At 45.8% G+C, this 23,667-nt stretch overlaps 1 protein-coding gene across 2 annotated transcripts in view; it reads right to left on the bottom strand.

The window, feature by feature from the left end:
- The window catches only part of PKD1 (polycystin 1, transient receptor potential channel interacting), a 148,631-nt gene that overhangs the window by 14,446 nt on the left and 110,518 nt on the right, over positions 1 to 23,667 (bottom strand). For both annotated transcript variants that reach the window (XM_075318301.1, XM_075318302.1), the window contains exon 26: positions 9,703 to 9,873. In XM_075318301.1, the coding sequence (XP_075174416.1) occupies positions 9,703 to 9,873 (171 nt within the window). The remainder of the gene's footprint in view (positions 1 to 9,702; positions 9,874 to 23,667) is intronic.

The following is a 23,667-nucleotide window of genomic DNA, read 5'->3' as shown; positions in this document are numbered from 1 at the left end:
TGACAAACCCCCTGCAGGAAGGTGCGAACCTGTGGAAGTCTGGCTAAGCGCTTCTGAAAAAAGACAGAGAGCGCAGAGACTTGTCCCTTAAGGGAGCCTAGTGACAAACCCTTTTCTAATCCAGATTGAAGGAAGGACAGAAAAGTGGGTAAGGTAAACGGCCAGGGAGAAACACCCTGAGCAGAGCACCACGCCAGGAATATTTTCCACGTCCTGTAGTAGATCTTGGCGGACGTTGGTTTCCTAGCCTGTCTCATGGTAGCAATGACCTCTTGAGATAATCCTGAAGACGCTAGGATCCAGGACTCAATGGCCACACAGTCAGGTTCAGGGCCGCAGAATTCAGATGGAAAAACGGCCCTTGAGACAGCAAGTCTGGTCGGTCTGGTAGTACCCACGGTTGGCCGACCGTGAGATGCCACAGATCCGGGTACCACGACCTCCTCGGCCAGTCTGGAGCGACGAGGATGGCGCGGCGGCAGTCGGCCCTGATCTTGCGTAACACTCTGGGCAACAGTGCCAGAGGAGGAAACACATAAGGGAGTTGAAACTGCGACCAATCCTGAACTAAGGCGTCTGCCGCCAGAGCTCTGTGATCTTGAGACCGTGCCATGAACGTCGGGACCTTGTTGTTGTGCCGGGACGCCATTAGGTCGACGTCCGGCATCCCCCAGCGGCAACAGATCTCCTGAAACACGTCCGGGTGAAGGGACCATTCCCCTGCATCCATGCCCTGGCGACTGAGAAAGTCTGCTTCCCAGTTTTCTACGCCCGGGATGTGAACTGCGGATATGGTCGAGGCTGTGGCTTCCACCCACAGCAGAATCCGCCGAACTTCCTGGAAGACTTGCCGACTGCGTGTCCCACCTTGGTGGTTGATGTATGCCACCGCTGTGGAGTTGTCCGACTGAATTCGGATCTGTTTGCCTTCCAGCCACGGCTGGAACGCCTTTAGGGCAAGATACACTGCCCTTATCTCCAGAACATTGATCTGAAGGGAGGACTCTGTCTGAGTCCAAGTCCCCTGAGCCCTGTGGTGGAGAAAGACCGCTCCCCACCCTGACAGGCTCGCGTCCGTCGTGACCACAGCCCAGGATGGGGGCAGGAAGGATTTCCCCTCTGACAGAGAAGTGGGAAGAAGCCACCACTGAAGGGAAGCTTTGGCTGCCCGAGAAAGGGAGACGTTCCTGTTGAGGGACGTCGACTTCCTGTCCCATTTGCGGAGAATGTCCCATTGAAGTGGGCGCAGATGAAACTGCGCAAAAGGAACTGCCTCCATTGCTGCCACCATCTTCCCTAGGAAGTGCATGAGGCGCCTCAGGGGGTGTGACTGACCATGAAGGAGAGATTGCACCCCTGTCTGTAGTGAACGCTGTTTGTTCAGCGGAAGCTTCACTATCGCTGAGAGAGTATGAAACCCCATGCCAAGATATGTCAGTGATTGGGCCGGTGTCAGATTTGACTTTGGAAAATTGATGATCCACCCGAAACTCTGGAGAGTTTCCAGAGCAATGTTCAGGCTGTGTTGGCATGCCCCTTGAGAGGGTGCCTTGACAAGTAGATCGTCTAAGTAAGGGATCACCGAGTGTCCCTGAGAGTGTAGGATTGCCACCACTGTTGCCATGACCTTGGTGAAGACCCGTGGGGCTGTTGCCAGGCCAAAAGGTAGTGCCACGAACTGAAGGTGTTCGTCCCCTATGGCGAAGCGCAGGAAGCGCTGATGTTCTGGCGCAATCGGTACGTGGAGATAAGCATCTTTGATGTCTATTGATGCCAGGAAATCTCCTTGGGACATTAAGGCGATGACGGAGCGGAGCGATTCCATCCGGAACCGTCTGGTTTTCACATGCTTGTTGAGCAGCTTTAGGTCCAGAACGGGACGGGAGGATCCGTCCTTTTTTGGCACCACGAACAAGTTGGAGTAAAAACCGTGACCCCGTTGCTGAAGAGGAACCGGGATCACCACTCCTTCCTCCTTCAGGGTGCCCACCGCCTGCATAAGAGCCTCGGCTCTGTCGGGGGGTGGAGATGTTCTGAAGAAAACGCGTCGGAGGACGAGAGTTGAACTCTATCCTGTAACCGTGAGATAGAATGTCTCTCACCCATCGGTCTTTTACTTGTGGCAGCCAGGCGTCGCAAAAGCGGGAGAGCCTGCCACCGACCGAGGATGCGGTTTGAGGAGGCCGAAAGTCATGAGGAGGCCGCTTTGGGAGCGGTTCCTCCGGCGGTCTTCTTAGGACGTGCCTTAGACCGCCATGCATCGGAGTTCCTCTGATCTTTCTGAGGCCTTTTGGACGAGGAAAATTGAGATCTGCCCGCGGTCCGAAAGGACCGAAACCTCGATTGTACCTTCCGTGGTTGAGGTTTGTTTGGTTTGGACTGGGGTAAGGACGAGTCCTTTCCCTTGGATTGTTTAATGATTTCATCCAATCGCTCACCAAACAAGCGGTCGCCAGCCAATGGCAAACCGGTTAAGAACTTTTTGGAAGCAGAGTCTGCCTTCCATTCGCGTAGCCACATGGCCCTGCGGAGTACCACCGAGTTGGCGGATGCCACCGCCGTACGGCTCGCAGAGTCCAGGATAGCATTAATGGCGTAGGACGCAAACGCCGACGCCTGATTGGTTAAGGACACCACTTGCGGGACAGATGTACGTGTTACTGCATTAATCTGCGCCTGACAAGCCGAGATAGCTTGGAGTGCCCATACGGCAGCGAATGCTGGGGCAAAAGACGCGCCTATAGCTTCATAGATGGATTTCAACCATAGTTCCATCTGTCTGTCAGTGGCATCTTTAAGTGAAGCTCCATCTTCCACTGCAACTATGGATCTAGCCGCCAGTCTGGAGATTGGAGGATCCACCTTAGGACACTGAGTCCAGCCCTTGACAACCTCGGGGGGGAAGGGATAACGTGTGTCCTTAAGACGCTTGGAAAAACGCTTGTCTGGACAGTCTCGGTTTTTCTGGATTGCCTCTCTGAAGTCAGAGTGATCCAGAAACATATTTAATGTACGCTTTGGAAACCTGAAACGGAATTTCTCCTGAGAAGCAGACTCCTCAATTGTAGGAGCTGGGGGAGAAATGTCCAACACCTGATTGATGGTCGCTATAAGGTCATTCACTACTGCGTCACCTTCAGGCGTATCTAGGTTGAGAGCGGCTTCAGGATCAGAATCCTGATCTGATACCTCCGCTTCATCCTCCAGAGAGTCCCCCTGCTGGGACCCTGAACAGTGTGATGAGGTGGAGGGAATTTCCCAGCGACCCCGCTTGGTCGGCCTGAGACTGCGGTCCGTGTGAGAGACCTCACCCTGGGACCTATGGGATACCCCAGGGGCACTTTGCTGTTCCAATTGAGGGGGACCAGGGGTCAAGGATTGGATAGAGCCCGGGGCCTGAATCACCGGTCTGGACTGTAAGGCTTCCAGTATTTTAGCAGACCATTTATCCATAGTCTCAGACAGTTTGTCAGCAAAGGCTGCAAACTCCGTCCCTGTCACCTGGACAGTGGTAGCAGGTGGATCCACCTGGGCCACCAGTCGCAGAGGCTCCGGCTGAGTAAGTGCCACAGGGGCCGAGCATTGCACACAATGAGGGTCAGTGGAACCTGCCGGTAGTACAGCTGTACATGAGGTACAAGTTGCAAAGTACGCCTGTGCTTTGGCACCCTTGCTTTTTGCAGATGACATGTTGTCTCCTCTGAGAACAACCAGGAGGGTATATAGCCAAAAATCAACAGAGCGACCGTACAGTGCAAAGTATAGCCTATAAGCCTATATATATATATACACTTCGGTACTCAGTGGGGCCAGCACCATAGGTGCTGCTTACCGACCGCTCAAGCAGTTGTGTGGTCACCGGATTCCCTGCCTGGGTCTCCCTGTGTTGTCTCTCCTCTCCAGCGTCTGAATCGCTGACAGGAATGGCTGCCGGCGTTCTGTGGGGAGGAGGAGATCGTGGGCGTGCCCAAGAAAAGTGCGGGAATCCAGTGCCCCACTGAGCTGAGTGAGGAGGGAGGAGGATACTAATGTATGCTCCAGCCCTCCGCTGACGATCCGTGCAGCGTCCCGCCCCTTCCCTGACTGGCAGGCCTGTGGGCGGGAATAAACGACACTGGGCCGCAGAAGCCGGGGACTAAAGTTATAAGCGCGGCCGGCACTAAGCGCGGCCGCGCGGTAGTCCCCCGGCGCACGAACACACCCAGCAGTGCTGGAAAGTGTCTGGCACAAGCGCTCCATGTCCGGCGCACTAACACACCCAGCCGTGCTGGAAAGTGTCTGGTACAAGCGCTCCATGTCCGGCGCACTAACACACCCAGCAGTGCTGGAAAGTGTCTGGAACAGGCGCTGCATGTCCGGCGCACTAACACACCCAGCCGTACTGGGAAGTGTCTGGCACAAGCGCTCCATGTCCTGCGCACTAACACACCCAGCAGTGCTGTAATGTGACCGGCACCAGCGCTCCATGCGCGGTCCCCACGGGGACACAGAGTACCTCATAGTAGCAGGGCCTTGTCCCCGACGATACTCGGCTCCTATCCTGCAGATTCCCAGGGGCTGCGGAGGGAGCACGGTCCCAGTGCCTAGAGACCGGTCCTGGATCCCACTTCACCCAGAGCCCTAAGGGATGGGGAAGGAAAACAGCATGTGGCTCCTGCCTGTGTACCCACAATGGGTACCTCAACCTTAACAACACCGCCGACAAAGTGGGGTGAGAAGGGAGCATGCTGGGGGCCCTGTTATGGGCCCTCTTTTCTTCCATCCGACCTGGTCAGCAGCTGCTGCCGACCAAGCTGTGGAGCTATGCGTGGATGTCTGCCTCCTTCGCACAAAGCATAAAAACTGAGGAGCCCGTGAGCACGGGGGGTGTATAGGCAGAAGGGGAGGGGCTTTACACTTTTAGTGTAATACTTTGTGTGGCCTCCGGAGGCATAGCTATACACCCAATTGTCTGGGTCTCCCAATGGAGCGACAAAGAAAAAATCATTTTGTGTAAAGTGGTAAAATAACAGAGAGGGAGGAGGGAGATGGAGCTGCAGTCTCCATGAGAAAGTGACACAGCATGGGAGGGGTGGGGCAGTAGTGGGAAATATCTGATTGGCTGACAGCACAGCGCTGACATCACACCCAGGAGGAGCTGAGTATTTAGCTTTTTCTCTCTTTTTTAGTTCTCCATCCGCATGGCCGTATGAGGTCTTGTTTATTTGCGGGGTGGGTTGTAGTTTTAAGTGACACCATTCATATTTTTTAGTCCTCCTTAGAATCTGCAATTGTTTGCACTATATGTTACAATGCTACAGTAGGAAAATTAACAATCTCCTTTATGGGAATACAAAAGATGGCGGAAACCAGGGCCTGACATGGCAGCCCATCTAAACCACTTTACAGCGGTATCTAAATAGGTAAACAGTAGGGATTGGAGCTAGCTCTGGTCACTGCTGTTAGAAGCAGGTGCTGACTGTGTTACACAGTCGTCACCTGCTTTGTATGGAGGATCAGGCTCAACCCCTGAGCCTGATCTGTAATGTATATACACATGAAAGGTCATGCAAGGGTTAAAGAAAACCCTAAAGTATGAAGTTGCTCATGTATATATAAATGGTTAAATAGTAGGGATTGGAGCTAGCTCTGGGTTAGGTGTCGGCTGCGTTACACAGCCGGCACCTGCCTCATATGGAGGATCAGGCTCAACCCCTGAAACTGATCTGTGATGTATATACAGTCATATGAAAAAGTTTGGGCACCCCTATTAATGTTAACCTTTTTTCTTTATAACAATTTGGGTTTTTGCTATTTCGGTTTCATATATCTAATAACTGATGGACTGAGTAATATTTCTGGATTGAAATGAGGTTTATTGTACTAACAGAAAATGTGCAATCCGCATTTAAACAAAATTTGACAGGTGCAAAAGTATGGGCACCTCAACATAAAAGTGACATTAATATTTTGCAGATCCTCCTTTTGCAGAAATCACAGCCTCTAGTGGCTTCCTGTAGCTTTTAATGAGTTCCTGGATCCTGGATGAAGGTAGATTTGACCATTCCTGTTACAAAACAATTCCAGTTCAGTTAAGTTTGATGGTCGCCGAGCATGGACAGCCGCTTCACATCATCCCACAGATGTTCAATGATATTCAGGTCTGGGGACTGGGATGGCCATTCCAGAACATTGTAATTGTTCCTCTGCATGAATGCCTGAGTAGATTTGGAGCGGTGTTTTGGATCATTGTCTTGCTGAAATATCCATCCCCTGCGTAACTTCAACTTCGTCACTGATTCTTGCACATTATTGTCAAGAATCTGCTGATACTGAGTTGAATCCATGCGACTCTCAACTTTTACAAGATTCCCGGTGCCGGCATTGGCCACACAGCCCAAAAGCATGATGGAACCTCCACCAAATTTTACTGTGGGTAGCAAGTGCTTTTCTTGGAATGCCGTGGTTTTTTGCCTCCATGCATAACGCCTTTTTGTATGACCAAACAACTCAATCTTTGTTTCCTCAGTCCACAGGACCTTCTTCCAAAATGTAACCGGCTTGTCCAAATGTGCTTTTGCATACCTCAGGCGACTCTGTTTGTGGCGTGCTTGCAGAAACGGCTTCTTTCACATCACTCTCCCATACAGCTTCTCCTTGTGCAACGTGCGCTGTATTGTTGACCGATGCACAGTGACACCATCTGCAGCAAGATGATGCTGCAGGTCTTTGGAGGTGGTCTGTGGATTGTCCTTGACTGTTCACACCATTCTTCTTCTCTGCCTTTCTGATATTTTTCTTGGCCTGCCACTTCTGGGCTTCACAAGAACTGTACCTGTGTTCTTCCATTTCCTTACTATGTTCCTCACAGTGGAAACTGACAGTTTAAATCTCTGAGACAACTTTTTGTACCTTCCCCTGAACAACTATGTTGAATAATCTTTGTTTTCAGATCATTTGAGAGTTGTTTTGAGGAGCCCATGATGCCACTCTTCATAGGAGATTCAAATAGGAGAACAACTTGCAAGTGGCCACCTTAAATACCTTTTCTCATGATTGGATACACCTGCCTATGAAGTTCAAAGCTCAATGAGGTTACAAAACCAATTTAGTGCTTTAGTAAGTCAGTAAAAAGTAGTTAGGAGGGTTCAAATCAAGAAATTGATAAGGGTGCCCATACTTTTGCAGCGGTCAAATTTTGTTTAAATGCAGATTGCACATTTTCTGTTAGTACAATAAACCTCATTTCAATCCAGAAATATTACACAGTCCATCAGTTATTAGATATATGAAACTGAAATAGCAAAAACCCAAATTGTTATAAAGAAAAAAGGTTAACATTAATAGGGGTGCCCAAACTTTTTCATATGGCTGTATATATATATCAATGGATAAATAGTAGGGATTGGCGCTAGCTCTGGTCACTGCTGCTAGAGGCAGGTGGTGGCTGTGTTACACAGCCACCACCTGCCTCGTATGGACCAGGCTCAACTTCTTAGCAAAATCTGTGATGTATATATGCATGAAAGGTCATTCAAGGGTTAAAGAAAACCCTAAAGTAGGAAGCTGCTCATGTATATAGAAATGGTTAAATAGTAGGGATTGGAGCTATGTCTGGTTTCTGCTATTAAGAGGCACGGTGGCTCAGTGGTTAGCACTGTAGTCTTGTGGTGGCTCAGTGGTTAGCACTGCAGTCTTGTGGTGGCTCAGTGGTTAGCACTGCAGTCTTGCAGCGCTGGGGTCCTGGGTTAGAATCCTACCAAGGACACCATCTGCAAGGAGTTTGTATGTTCTCCCCGTGTTTGCGTGGGTTTCCTCCGGGGTCTCCGGTTTCCTCCCACACTCCAAAGACATACAGATAGGGACTCTAGATTGTGAGACCCAATGGGGACAGTGTGTCTGATATATGTAAAGCGCTGTGGAATATGTTAGCGCTATATAAAAAAAATAAAGAGGAAAGAAAAAGAAAAGGTGCTGGCTGTGTTACACAGCTAGCACCTGCCTTGTATGGAGGATCAGGCTCAACCCTTGAGCCTGATCTGTGATGTATTTACACATCGGTCATGTTAAAGAAAACCCCAAAGTATGATGTTGCTCATATATATATATATATATATATGCCTCTAACAGCAGAAACCAGAGCTAGTTCCAATCCCTAATATATATATATATATATATATATATATATATATATATATATATATATAATATAATATAATATAATATAATATATATATATATATATATATATATATTATATTATATATATATATATATATATATATATATATTATATTATATATATATATATATTATATTATATATATATATATTATATATATATATATTATATATATATATATATATATATATATATATATATATATATATAAATATAATATAATATAATATAATATATATATATATATAATATATATATATATATATATATAATATAATATATATATATATATATATATATATATAATATAATATATATATATATATATATATATATAATATAATATATATATATATATATATATATATATATATATATATTATATTATATTATATTATATTTTTATATATATATATATATATATATATATATATATATATATATATATATATATATATATATATATATATATATATATATATATATATAAGGGATTGGAACTAGCTCTGGTTTCTGCTGTTAGAGGCAGGTGCCGGCTGTGTTACACCACCACCACCTGCCTCGTATTGAGCAGGCTCAACTTTTTAGCAAAATCTGTGGTGTATATATACATGAAAGGTCATTCAAGGGTTAAAGAAAATCCCAAAGTATGAAGCTGCTTATGTATATATAAATGGTTCAGTAGTAGGGATTGGAGCTAGCTCTGGTCACTGCTGCTAGATGCAGATGCTGGCTGTGTTACACAGCTGGCACTTGCCTCGTATGGAGCAGGCTCAACTCCTGAGCCTGATCGATGATGTACATATACGTGAAAGGTCATTCAAGGGTGAAAGAAAACCCCAAAGTATGAAGCTGCTCATGTATATACAGTATCTAGGAAAAAGTGCCAATATAATAGTGAAATAATCGATGTTGCTAAAACATCCACGTTGGGAATATTTGTCTTACAAGAAACCAGTTGTGTCAGAATCCCAGTAGGAGCAATCTCTGAGCAGTGCCAAAGGGCTGCAACAGAACCATCATTGCTGGATTTGTCTTTGAAATACATATGTTTTCAGTGCAGTATCGTGAGGATGGCCCTTTAAATGTAGTTCCCTCTTCTGCCAGCAGATGGCAGTGTACAATCATGGTAATTCGCAGCCAATCAACTGAAGGCTCATTTACATAAAATAATTATTGTCCAGACGCAAATGGTCTCTAATGATAATGACCTTGTCTAAGTCAAGAAAGCACAGACCTAAATGGATAGTGGATAAATAACTGAATGTAGATATCCCTGTACATAGCCTGTAGTAAGGAGCGCAGCACTAATTATGTACTAAGGGATATACTATGGGTGGGAAGTGCAGTGTATGTCTTATGTCAGAGCAAATGGAGAGCCTCTGGCAATAGCGAGTGCTGCTCTGGAGGACTGAATGCGACCAATCACCATAAGGTGGAGAGCGCAAGGAGGACTTCTCCGTACCATGAGACTTCATGGAAACAGAAGAGACCCCCCAAGTCTTCTGGTTTTAGGCTGGAGCCCATCATCATCTTGTTACCTTTATTATCGTGCCACAGACGCACTTTCCACACATTTCCCAAACTCTTCTCTGTAGCAATCTGGAAGATGTCCACGCTGTTCCTGTGGAAGGTGTTCTCCCCGTCCAGATGCCGGTGGCCACTTTTACTGTCCACTCCGTACAGACTGATGCCGACATGAGCGGTGGTGCCTGAGCAGGAGGACAGCAATCGGTGAGGACCGCCATTATGGATTAAATATAAAGACGCATACACACAGTTAGGTCCAGAAATCTTTGGACAGTGACACAATTTTGGCGAGTTGGGCTCTGCATGCCACCACATTGGATTTGAAATGAAACCTCTACAACAGAATTCAAGTGCAGATTGTAACGTTTAATTTGAAGGTTTGAACAAAAATATCTGATAGAAATTGTAGGAATTGTCACATTTCTTTACAAACACTCCACATTTTAGGAGGTCAAAAGTAATTGGACAAATAAACCAAACCCAAACAAAATATTTTTATTTTCAATATTTTGTTGCGAATCCTTTGGAGGCAATCACTGCCTTAAGTCTGGAACCCATGGACATCACCAAACGCTGGGTTTCCTCCTTCTTAATGCTTTGCCAGGCCTTTACAGCTGCAGCCTTCAGGTCTTGCTTGTTTGTGGGTCTTTCCGTCTTAAGTCTGGATTTGAGCAAGTGAAATGCATGCTCAATTGGGTTAAGATCTGGTGATTGACTTGGCCATTGCAGAATGTTCCACTTTTTTGCACTCATGAACTCCTGGGTAGCTTTGGCTGTATGCTTGGGGTCATTGTCCATCTGTACTATGAAGCGCTGTCCGATCAACGTTGCGGCATTTGGCTGAATCTGGGCTGAAAGTATATCCCGGTACACTTCAGAATTCATCCGGCTACTCTTGTCTGCTGTTATGTCATCAATAAACACAAGTGACCCAGTGCCATTGAAAGCCATGCATGCCCATGCCATCACGTTGCCTCCACCATGTTTTACAGAGGATGTGGTGTGCCTTGGATCATGTGCCGTTCCCTTTCTTCTCCACACTTTTTTCTTCCCATCATTCTGGTACAGGTTGATCTTGGTCTCATCTGTCCATAGAATACTTTTCCAGAACTGAGCCGGCTTCATGAGGTGTTTTTCAGCAAATTTAACTCTGGCCTGTCTATTTTTGGAATTGATGAATGGTTTGCATCTAGATGTGAACCCTTTGTATTTACTTTCATGGAGTCTTCTCTTTACTGGTGACTTAGAGACAGATACACCTACTTCACTGAGAGTGTTCTGGACTTCAGTTGATGTTGTGAACGGGTTCTTCTTCACCAAAGAAAGTATGCGGCGATCATCCACCACTGTTGTCATCCGTGGACGCCCAGGCCTTTTTGAGTTCCCAAGCTCACCAGTCAATTCCTTTTTTCTCAGAATGTACCCGACTGTTGATTTTGCTACTCCAAGCATGTCTGCTATCTCTCTGATGGATTTTTTCTTTTTTTTTCAGCCTCAGGATGTTCTGCTTCACCTCAATTGAGAGTTCCTTAGACCGCATGTTGTCTGGTCACAGCAACAGCTTCCAAATGCAAAACCACACACCTGTAATCAACCCCAGACCTTTTAACTACTTCACTGATTACAGGCTAACGAGGGAGACGCCTTCAGAGTTAATTGCAGCCCTTAGAGTCCCTTGTCCAATTACTTTTGGTCCCTTGAAAAAGAGGAGGCTATGCATTACAGAGCTATGATTCCTAAACCCTTTCTCCGATTTGGATGTGAAAACTCTCACATTGCAGCTGGGAGTGTGCACTTTCAGCCCATATTATATATATAATTGTATTTCTGAACATGTTTTTGTAAACAGCTAAAATAACAAAACTTGTGTCACTGTCCAAATATTTCTGGACCTAACTGTATATACACTTCAGTACACTGCCTGTGAAATTGTCCACATTTTTTCCACGTTACACCCACAAATGTAAATATATTTTATTGGGGATTTTATGTGATACACCAACACAAAGTATCAAGTATTTGTGAAGTGTAAAGGAAGTGATACATTAAAGATCAAATAACATCATGAAAACCAAGGAACACACCAAACAGGTCAGGGATAAAGTGGTGGAGAAGAATAAAGCAGGGTTAGGCTGGAGAAGAATAAAGCAGTGTTAGGGTGGAGAAGAGTAAAGCAGGGTTGGGGAGGAGAAGAGTAAAGCAGGGTTAAGATGGAAAAGAGTAAAGCAGGCTTAGGGTGGAAAAGAGTAGAGCAGGGTTAGGGTGCAGCAGAGTAAAGCAGGGTTAGGGTGCGGAAAAGTAAAGCAGGGTTAGGATGGAGAAGAGTAAAGTAGGGTTAGGGTAGAGAAGTGTAAGCAGGGTTAAGGTGGGGAAGAATGAAGCAGGGTTAAAAGAGTAGAGCAGGGTTAGGGTGAAGAAGAGTAAAGCAGGGTTAGGGTGGAGAAGAGTAAAGCAGGGTTAGGGTGGAGAAGAGTAAAGCAGGGTTAGGGTGGAGAAGAGTAAAGCAGGGTTAGGGTGGAAAAGAGTAAAGCAGGGTTAGGGTGGAAAAGAGTAAAGCAGGGTTAGGGTGGAGAAGAGTAAAGCAGGGTTAGGGTGGAGAAGAGTAAAGCAGGGTTAGGGTGGAGAAGAGTAAAGCAGGGTTAGGGTGGAGAAGAGTAAAGCAGGGTTAGGGTGGAGAAGAGTAAAGCAGGGTTAGGGTGGAGAAGAGTAAAGCAGGGTTAGGGTGGAGAAGAGTAAAGCAGGGTTAGGGTGGAAAAGAGTAAAGCAGGGTTAGGGTGGAGAAGAGTAAAGCAGGGTTAGGGTGGAGAAGAGTAAAGCAGGGATAGGGTGGAGAAGAGTAAAGCAGGGTTAGGGTGGAGAAGAGTAAAGCAGGGTTAGGGTGGAGAAGAGTAAAGCAGGGTTAGGGCCGAGAAGAGTAAAGCAGGGTTAGGGTGGAGAAGAGTAAAGCAGGGTTAGGGTGGAGAAGAGTAAAGCAGGGTTAGGGCCGAGAAGAGTAAAGCAGGGTTAGGGTGGAGAAGACTAAAGCAGGGTTAGGGCCGAGAAGAGTAAAGCAGGGTTAGGGTGGAAAAAAGTAAAGCAGGGTTAGGTTATAAAAACAATAGCCCAAGCTTTGAAAACCTCACGGAGAGCTGTTCAATCTATCATCCTAAAATGTAAAGAGTACAGAACAACTGCAAACCTACCAAGACATGGCCGTCCACCAAAACGGACATCCCAAGAAGGAGAGCACTAATGAGAGAAAACCCGAGAAACCCACGGTCACTGGAGGAACCGCAGAGATCACAGCTCGGGGACAATCTGTCCACATGACAACTATTAGTCATATACTCCACAAATCTGGAGTTTGTGGAAAAAGCGGCAAGAAGGAAGACACAGCGAGCAGTGGAAGAAGGGGCACTGGTCCAGGAGAACAAAGGAGAACCTTTTGGGTTGAATGCAAAACTCTACAAAGGATTAACTACACGGGGCCTGAATACAAATGCACAGTACAATTTTTAGATTTATATTTTTACAATATTTAGAAAATCATGTATCATTTCCTTTACACTTCCCAAATACTTGCGTCCTAGTGTTCGTATATCACAGAAAATCCCAATAAAATACATTGAAGTTATTGGATGTAATGAGAAGAAATGTGGAAAAGTTTACAGGGTATCAATATTTTTTCAAGACAGTGTATCTACACTCACATAGATGCAGATATAGACGCACTCATCTAGACACTCAAGTGTAGACGCACTCATCTAGAGACACACGTGTAGACGCACTCATCTAGAGACACACGTGTAGACGCACTCATCTAGACACTCACGTGTAGACGCACTCATCTAGACACTCACGTGTAGACGCACTCATCTAGAGACACACGTGTAGACGCACTCATCTAGACACACACGTGTAGACACACTCATCTAGACACTGAAGTGTAGACGCACTCATCTAGACACTCACGTGTAGACGCACTCATCTAGACACACACGTGTAGACGCACTCATCTAGACACACACGTGTAGACGCACTCATCTAGACACACACGTGTAGACGCACTCATCTAGACACTGAAGTGTAGACACACTCATCTAGACACACACGTGTAGACGCACTCATCTAGACACTGAAGTGTAGACACACTCATCTAGACACACACGTGTAGACGCACTCATCTAGACACACACGTGTAGACGCACTCATCTAGACACACACGTGTAGACGCACTCATCTAGACACTGAAGTGTAGACACACTCATCTAGACACACACGTGTAGACGCACTCATCTAGACACTGAAGTGTAGACACACTCATCTAGACACACACGTGTAGACACACTCATCTAGACGCACTCATCTAGACACACACGTGTAGACGCACTCATCTAGACACACACGTGTAGACGCACTCATCTAGACACTGAAGTGTAGACGCACTCATCTAGACACTGAAGTGTAGACACACTCATCTAGACACTCAAATGTATATGCACTCATCTAGAGACACACGTGTGCACGCACTCATCTAGACACTGAAGTGTAGACGCACTCATCTAGACACTGAAGTGTAGACGTACTCATCTAGACACTCAAGTATAGACACACTCATCTAGACACTCAAGTATAGACACACTCATCTAGACACACACGTGTAGACGCACTCATCTAGACACTGAAGTGTAGACGCACTCATCTAGACACTGAAGTGTAGACGCACTCATCTAGACACTGAAGTGTAGACGCACTCATCTAGACACACACGTGTAGACGCACTCATCTAGACACTGAAGTGTAGACACACTCATCTAGACACACACGTGTAGACGCACTCATCTAGACACACACGTGTAGACGCACTCATCTAGACACACACGTGTAGACGCACTCATCTAGACACACACGTGTAGACGCACTCATCTAGACACACACGTGTAGACGCACTCATCTAGACACTGAAGTGTAGACACACTCATCTAGACACTGAAGTGTAGACACACTCATCTAGACACACACGTGTAGACACACTCATCTAGACACACACGTGTAGACGCACTCATCTAGACACACACGTGTAGACGCACTCATCTAGACACTGAAGTGTAGACACACTCATCTAGACACACACGTGTAGACACACTCATCTAGACACACACGTGTAGACGCACTCATCTAGACACTGAAGTGTAGACGCACTCATCTAGACACTGAAGTGTAGACACACTCATCTAGACACTCAAATGTATATGCACTCATCTAGAGACACACGTGTGCACGCACTCATCTAGACACTGAAGTGTAGACGCACTCATCTAGACACTGAAGTGTAGACGCACTCATCTAGACACTGAAGTGTAGACGCACTCATCTAGACACACACGTGTAGACGCACTCTTCTAGACACTGAAGTGTAGACGCACTCATCTAGACACACACGTGTAGACGCACTCATCTAGACACACACGTGTAGACGCACTCATCTAGACACTGAAGTGTAGACACACTCATCTAGAGACACACGTGTAGACGCACTCATCTAGACACACACGTGTAGACGCACTCATCTAGACACACACGTGTAGACGCACTCATCTAGACACACACGTGTAGACGCACTCATCTAGACACTGAAGTGTAGACACACTCATCTAGACACACACGTGTAGACGCACTCATCTAGACACACACGTGTAGACGCACTCATCTAGACACACACGTGTAGACGCACTCATCTAGACACTGAAGTGTAGACGCACTCATCTAGACACTGAAGTGTAGACACACTCATCTAGACACTCAAATGTATATGCACTCATCTAGAGACACACGTGTGCACGCACTCATCTAGACACTGAAGTGTAGACGCACTCATCTAGACACTGAAGTGTAGACGTACTCATCTAGACACTCAAGTATAGACACACTCATCTAGACACTCAAGTATAGACACACTCATCTAGACACACACGTGTAGACGCACTCATCTAGACACTCAAATGTATATGCACTCATCTAGAGACACACGTGTGCACGCACTCATCTAGACACTCAAGTATAGACGTACTCATCTAGACACACACGTGTAGACGCACTCATCTAGACACTCAAGTATAGACGTACTCATCTAGACACACACGTGTAGACGCACTCATCTAGACACTCAAGTATAGACGTACTCATCTAGACACTCAAGTATAGACACACTCATCTAGACACTCAAGTATAGACGCACTCATCTAGGCACACACGTGTAGACGCACTCATCTAGACACACACGTGTAGACGCACTCATCTAGACACACACGTGTAGACGCACTCATCTAGACACTCAAGTATAGACGTACTCATCTAGACACTCAAGTATAGACACACTCATCTAGACACTCAAGTATAGACACACTCATCTAGACACACACGTGTAGACGCACTCATCTAGACACTCAAGTATAGACGTACTCATCTAGACACACAAGTGTAGACGCACTCATCTAGACACTCAAGTATAGACGTACTCATCTAGACACACACGTGTAGACGCACTCATCTAGACACTCAAGTATAGACGCACTCATCTAGACACTCAAGTATAGACGTACTCATCTAGACACTCAAGTATAGACGCACTCATCTAGACACTCAAGTATAGACGTACTCATCTAGACACTCAAGTATAGACGCACTCATCTAGACACACACGTGTAGACGCACTCATCTAGACACACACGTGTAGACGTACTCATCTAGACACTCAAGTATAGACGTACTCATCTAGACACACACGTGTAGACGCACTCATCTAGACACACACGTGTAGATGCACTCATCTAGACACTCAAATGTATATGCACTCATCTAGAGACACACGTGTGCACGCACTCATCTAGACACTCAAGTGTAGACGCACTCATCTAGACACTCAAGTATAGACGTACTCATCTAGACACACACGTGTAGACGCACTCATCTAGACACTCAAGTATAGACGTACTCATCTAGACACTCAAGTATAGACACACTCATCTAGACACTCAAGTATAGACGTACTCATCTAGACACACACGTGTAGACGCACTCATCTAGACACTCACGTGTAGACGCACTCATCTAGACACTCAAGTATAGACGTACTCATCTAGACACACACGTGTAGACGCACTCATCTAGACACTCAAGTATAGACGTACTCATCTAGACACTCAAGTATAGACACACTCATCTAGACACTCAAGTATAGACGTACTCATCTAGACACACACGTGTAGACGCACTCATCTAGACACACACGTGTAGACGCACTCATCTAGACGCTCAAATGTATATGCACTCATCTAGAGACACACGTGTGCACGCACTCATCTAGACACTCAAGTATAGACGTACTCATCTAGACACACAAGTGTAGACGCACTCATCTAGACGCACTCATCTAGACACACACGTGTAGACGCACTCATCTAGACACTCAAATGTATATGCACTCATCTAGACACTGAAGTGTAGACACACTCATCTAGACACACACCTGTAGACGCACTCATCTAGACACACACGTGTAGACGCACTCATCTAGACACTCACGTGTAGACACACTCATCTAGACACACACGTGTAGACACACTCATCTAGACACACACGTGTAGACACACTCATCTAGACACACACATGTAGACGCACTCATCTAGACACACACGTGTAGACGCACTCATCTAGACACTCACATGTAGACACACTCATCTAGACACACACGTGTAGACACACTCATCTAGACACACACGTGTAGACACACTCATCTAGACACACACGTGTAGACACACTCATCTAGACACACACGTGTAGACACACTCATCTAGACACACACATGTAGACGCACTCATCTAGACACTCAAGTATAGACGTACTCATCTAGACACATAAGTGTAGACGCACTCATCTAGACACTCAAGTATAGACGTACTCATCTAGACACACAAGTGTAGACGTACTCATCTAGACACACAAGTGTAGACGCACTCATCTAGACACACACGTGTAGACGCACTCATCTAGACACTCAAATGTATATGCACTCATCTAGAGACACACGTGTGCACGCACTCATCTAGACACTCAAGTATAGACGTACTCATCTAGACACACAAGTGTAGACGCACTCATCTAGACGCACTCATCTAGACACACACGTGTAGACGCACTCATCTAGACACTCAAATGTATATGCACTCATCTAGACACTGAAGTGTAGACACACTCATCTAGACACACACCTGTAGACGCACTCATCTAGACACACACGTGTAGACGCACTCATCTAGACACTCACGTGTAGACACACTCATCTAGACACACACGTGTAGACACACTCATCTAGACACACACGTGTAGACACACTCATCTAGACACACACGTGTAGACACACTCATCTAGACACACACGTGTAGACACACTCATCTAGACACACACATGTAGACGCACTCATCTAGACACTCAAGTATAGACGTACTCATCTAGACACAAGTGTAGACGCACTCATCTAGACACTCAAGTATAGACGTACTCATCTAGACACACACGTGTAGACGCACTCATCTAGACACACACGTGTAGACGCACTCATCTAGACACTCAAGTATAGACGTACTCATCTAGACACTCAAGTATAGACACACTCATCTAGACACTCAAGTATAGACGTACTCATCTAGACACACACGTGTAGACGCACTCATCTAGACACTCACGTGTAGACGCACTCATCTAGACACTCAAGTATAGACGTACTCATCTAGACACACACGTGTAGACGCACTCATCTAGACACTCAAGTATAGACGTACTCATCTAGACACTCAAGTATAGACACACTCATCTAGACACTCAAGTATAGACGTACTCATCTAGACACACAAGTGTAGACGCACTCATCTAGACGCACTCATCTAGACACACACGTGTAGACGCACTCATCTAGACACTCAAATGTATATGCACTCATCTAGACACTGAAGTGTAGACACACTCATCTAGACACACACCTGTAGACGCACTCATCTAGACACACACGTGTAGACACACTCATCTAGACACACACGTGTAGACACACTCATCTAGACACACACATGTAGACGCACTCATTTAGACACACACGTGTAGACGCACTCATCTAGACACTCACATGTAGACACACTCATCTAGACACACACGTGTAGACACACTCATCTAGACACACACGTGTAGACACACTCATCTAGACACACACGTGTAGACACACTCATCTAGACACACACGTGTAGACACACTCATCTAGACACACACATGTAGACGCACTCATCTAGACACTCAAGTATAGACGTACTCATCTAGACACATAAGTGTAGACGCACTCATCTAGACACTCAAGTATAGACGTACTCATCTAGACACACAAGTGTAGACGCACTCATCTAGACACACACGTGTAGACGCACTCATCTAGACACTCAAATGTATATGCACTCATCTAGAGACACACGTGTGCACGCACTCATCTAGACACTCAAGTATAGACGTACTCATCTAGACACACAAGTGTAGACGCACTCATCTAGACGCACTCATCTAGACACACACGTGTAGACGCACTCATCTAGACACTCAAATGTATATGCACTCATCTAGACACTGAAGTGTAGACACACTCATCTAGACACACACCTGTAGACGCACTCATCTAGACACACACGTGTAGACGCACTCATCTAGACACTCACGTGTAGACACACTCATCTAGACACACACGTGTAGACACACTCATCTAGACACACACGTGTAGACACACTCATCTAGACACACACGTGTAGACACACTCATCTAGACACACACGTGTAGACACACTCATCTAGACACACACATGTAGACGCACTCATCTAGACACTCAAGTATAGACGTACTCATCTAGACACAAGTGTAGACGCACTCATCTAGACACACACGTGTAGACGCACTCATCTAGACACTCACATGTAGACACACTCATCTAGACACACACGTGTAGACACACTCATCTAGACACACACGTGTAGACACACTCATCTAGACACACACGTGTAGACACACTCATCTAGACACACACGTGTAGACACACTCATCTAGACACACACATGTAGACGCACTCATCTAGACACTCAAGTATAGACGTACTCATCTAGACACATAAGTGTAGACGCACTCATCTAGACACTCAAGTATAGACGTACTCATCTAGACACACACGTGTAGACGCACTCATCTAGACACACACGTGTAGACGCACTCATCTAGACACTCAAATGTATATGCACTCATCTAGACACTGAAGTGTAGACACACTCATCTAGACACACACCTGTAGACGCACTCATCTAGACACACACGTGTAGACGCACTCATCTAGACACTCACGTGTAGACACACTCATCTAGACACACACGTGTAGACACACTCATCTAGACACACACGTGTAGACACACTCATCTAGACACACACATGTAGACGCACTCATCTAGACACACACGTGTAGACGCACTCATCTAGACACTCACATGTAGACACACTCATCTAGACACACACGTGTAGACACACTCATCTAGACACACACGTGTAGACACACTCATCTAGACACACACGTGTAGACACACTCATCTAGACACACACGTGTAGACACACTCATCTAGACACACACATGTAGACGCACTCATCTAGACACTCAAGTATAGACGTACTCATCTAGACACATAAGTGTAGACGCACTCATCTAGACACTCAAGTATAGACGTACTCATCTAGACACACAAGTGTAGACGCACTCATCTAGACACACACGTGTAGACGCACTCATCTAGACACTCAAATGTATATGCACTCATCTAGAGACACACGTGTGCACGCACTCATCTAGACACTCAAGTATAGACGTACTCATCTAGACACACAAGTGTAGACGCACTCATCTAGACGCACTCATCTAGACACACACGTGTAGACGCACTCATCTAGACACTCAAATGTATATGCACTCATCTAGACACTGAAGTGTAGACACACTCATCTAGACACACACCTGTAGACGCACTCATCTAGACACACACGTGTAGACGCACTCATCTAGACACTCACGTGTAGACACACTCATCTAGACACACACGTGTAGACACACTCATCTAGACACACACGTGTAGACACACTCATCTAGACACACACGTGTAGACACACTCATCTAGACACACACGTGTAGACACACTCATCTAGACACACACATGTAGACGCACTCATCTAGACACTCAAGTATAGACGTACTCATCTAGACACAAGTGTAGACGCACTCATCTAGACACTCAAGTATAGACGTACTCATCTAGACACAAGTGTAGACGCACTCATCTAGACACACACGTGTAGACGCACTCATCTAGACACTCACATGTAGACACACTCATCTAGACACACACGTGTAGACACACTCATCTAGACACACACGTGTAGACACACTCATCTAGACACACACGTGTAGACACACTCATCTAGACACACACGTGTAGACACACTCATCTAGACACTCAAGTATAGACGTACTCATCTAGACACATAAGTGTAGACGCACTCATCTAGACACTCAAGTATAGACGTACTCATCTAGACACACAAGTGTAGACGTACTCATCTAGACACACAAGTGTAGACGCACTCATCTAGACACACACGTGTAGACGCACTCATCTAGACACTCAAATGTATATGCACTCATCTAGAGACACACGTGTGCACGCACTCATCTAGACACTCAAGTATAGACGTACTCATCTAGACACACAAGTGTAGACGCACTCATCTAGACGCACTCATCTAGACACACACGTGTAGACGCACTCATCTAGACACTCAAATGTATATGCACTCATCTAGACACTGAAGTGTAGACACACTCATCTAGACACACACCTGTAGACGCACTCATCTAGACACACACGTGTAGACGCACTCATCTAGACACTCACGTGTAGACACACTCATCTAGACACACACGTGTAGACACACTCATCTAGACACACACGTGTAGACACACTCATCTAGACACACACGTGTAGACACACTCATCTAGACACACACGTGTAGACACACTCATCTAGACACACACATGTAGACGCACTCATCTAGACACTCAAGTATAGACGTACTCATCTAGACACAAGTGTAGACGCACTCATCTAGACACTCAAGTATAGACGTACTCATCTAGACACACAAGTGTAGACGCACTCATCTAGACACACACGTGTAGACGCACTCATCTAGACACACACGTGTAGACGCACTCATCTAGACACTCAAATGTATATGCACTCATCTAGAGACACACGTGTGCACGCACTCATCTAGACACTCAAGTATAGACGTACTCATCTAGACACACAAGTGTAGACGCACTCATCTAGACGCACTCATCTAGACACACACGTGTAGACGCACTCATCTAGACACTGAAGTGTAGACACACTCATCTAGACACACACCTGTAGACGCACTCATCTAGACACACACGTGTAGACGCACTCATCTAGACACTCACGTGTAGACACACTCATCTAGACACACACGTGTAGACACACTCATCTAGACACACACGTGTAGACACACTCATCTAGACACACACATGTAGACGCACTCATCTAGACACTCACGTGTAGACACACTCATCTAGACACACACGTGTAGACACACTCATCTAGACACACACGTGTAGACACACTCATCTAGACACACACGTGTAGACACACTCATCTAGACACACAAGGTGTAGACACACTCATCTAGACACACACATGTAGACGCACTCATCTAGACACTCAAGTATAGACGTACTCATCTAGACACACAAGTGTAGACGCACTCATCTAGACACACACGTGTAGACGTACTCATCTAGACACTCAAGTATAGACGTACTCATCTAGACACACACGTGTAGACGCACTCATCTAGACACACACGTGTAGATGCACTCATCTAGACACTCAAATGTATATGCACTCATCTAGAGACACACGTGTGCACGCACTCATCTAGACACTCAAGTGTAGACGCACTCATCTAGACACTCAAGTATAGACGTACTCCTCTAGACACACACGTGTAGACGCACTCATCTAGACACTCAAGTATAGACGTACTCATCTGGACACTCAAGTATAGACGCACTCATCTAGACACTCAAGTATAGACGCACTCATCTAGACACACACGTGTAGACGCACTCATCTAGACACTCAAATGTATATGCACTCATCTAGAGACACACGTGTGCACGCACTCATCTAGACACTCAAGTGTAGACGCACTCATCTAGACACTCAAGTATAGACGTACTCATCTAGACACACACGTGTAGACGCACTCATCTAGACACTCAAGTATAGACGTACTCATCTAGACACACACGTGTAGACGCACTCATCTAGACACTCAAGTATAGACGTACTCATCTAGACACACAAGTGTAGACGTACTCATCTAGACACACAAGTGTAGACGCACTCATCTAGACACACACGTGTAGACGCACTCATCTAGACACACACGTGTAGACGCACTCATCTAGACACTCAAATGTATATGCACTCATCTAGAGACACACGTGTGCACGCACTCATCTAGACACTCAAGGATAGACGTACTCATCTAGACACACACGTGTAGACGCACTCATCTAGACACACACGTGTAGACGCACTCATCTAGACACTCAAATGTATATGCACTCATCTAGAGACACACGTGTGCACGCACTCATCTAGACACTCAAGTATAGACGTACTCATCTAGACACACAAGTGTAGACGCACTCATCTAGACACACACGTGTAGACGCACTCATCTAGACACACAAGTGTAGACGCACTCATCTAGACACACACGTGTAGACGCACTCATCTAGACACACACGTGTAGACGCACTCATCTAGACACTCAAATGTATATGC

The sequence above is a fragment of the Anomaloglossus baeobatrachus genome, chromosome 7 (genome assembly GCF_048569485.1).
Source record: "Anomaloglossus baeobatrachus isolate aAnoBae1 chromosome 7, aAnoBae1.hap1, whole genome shotgun sequence".
Lineage (NCBI taxonomy): Eukaryota > Metazoa > Chordata > Amphibia > Anura > Aromobatidae > Anomaloglossus > Anomaloglossus baeobatrachus.
The sequence above is the reverse complement of the archived record's forward strand: the minus strand, read 5'-3'. Positions and strand labels throughout refer to the sequence as shown.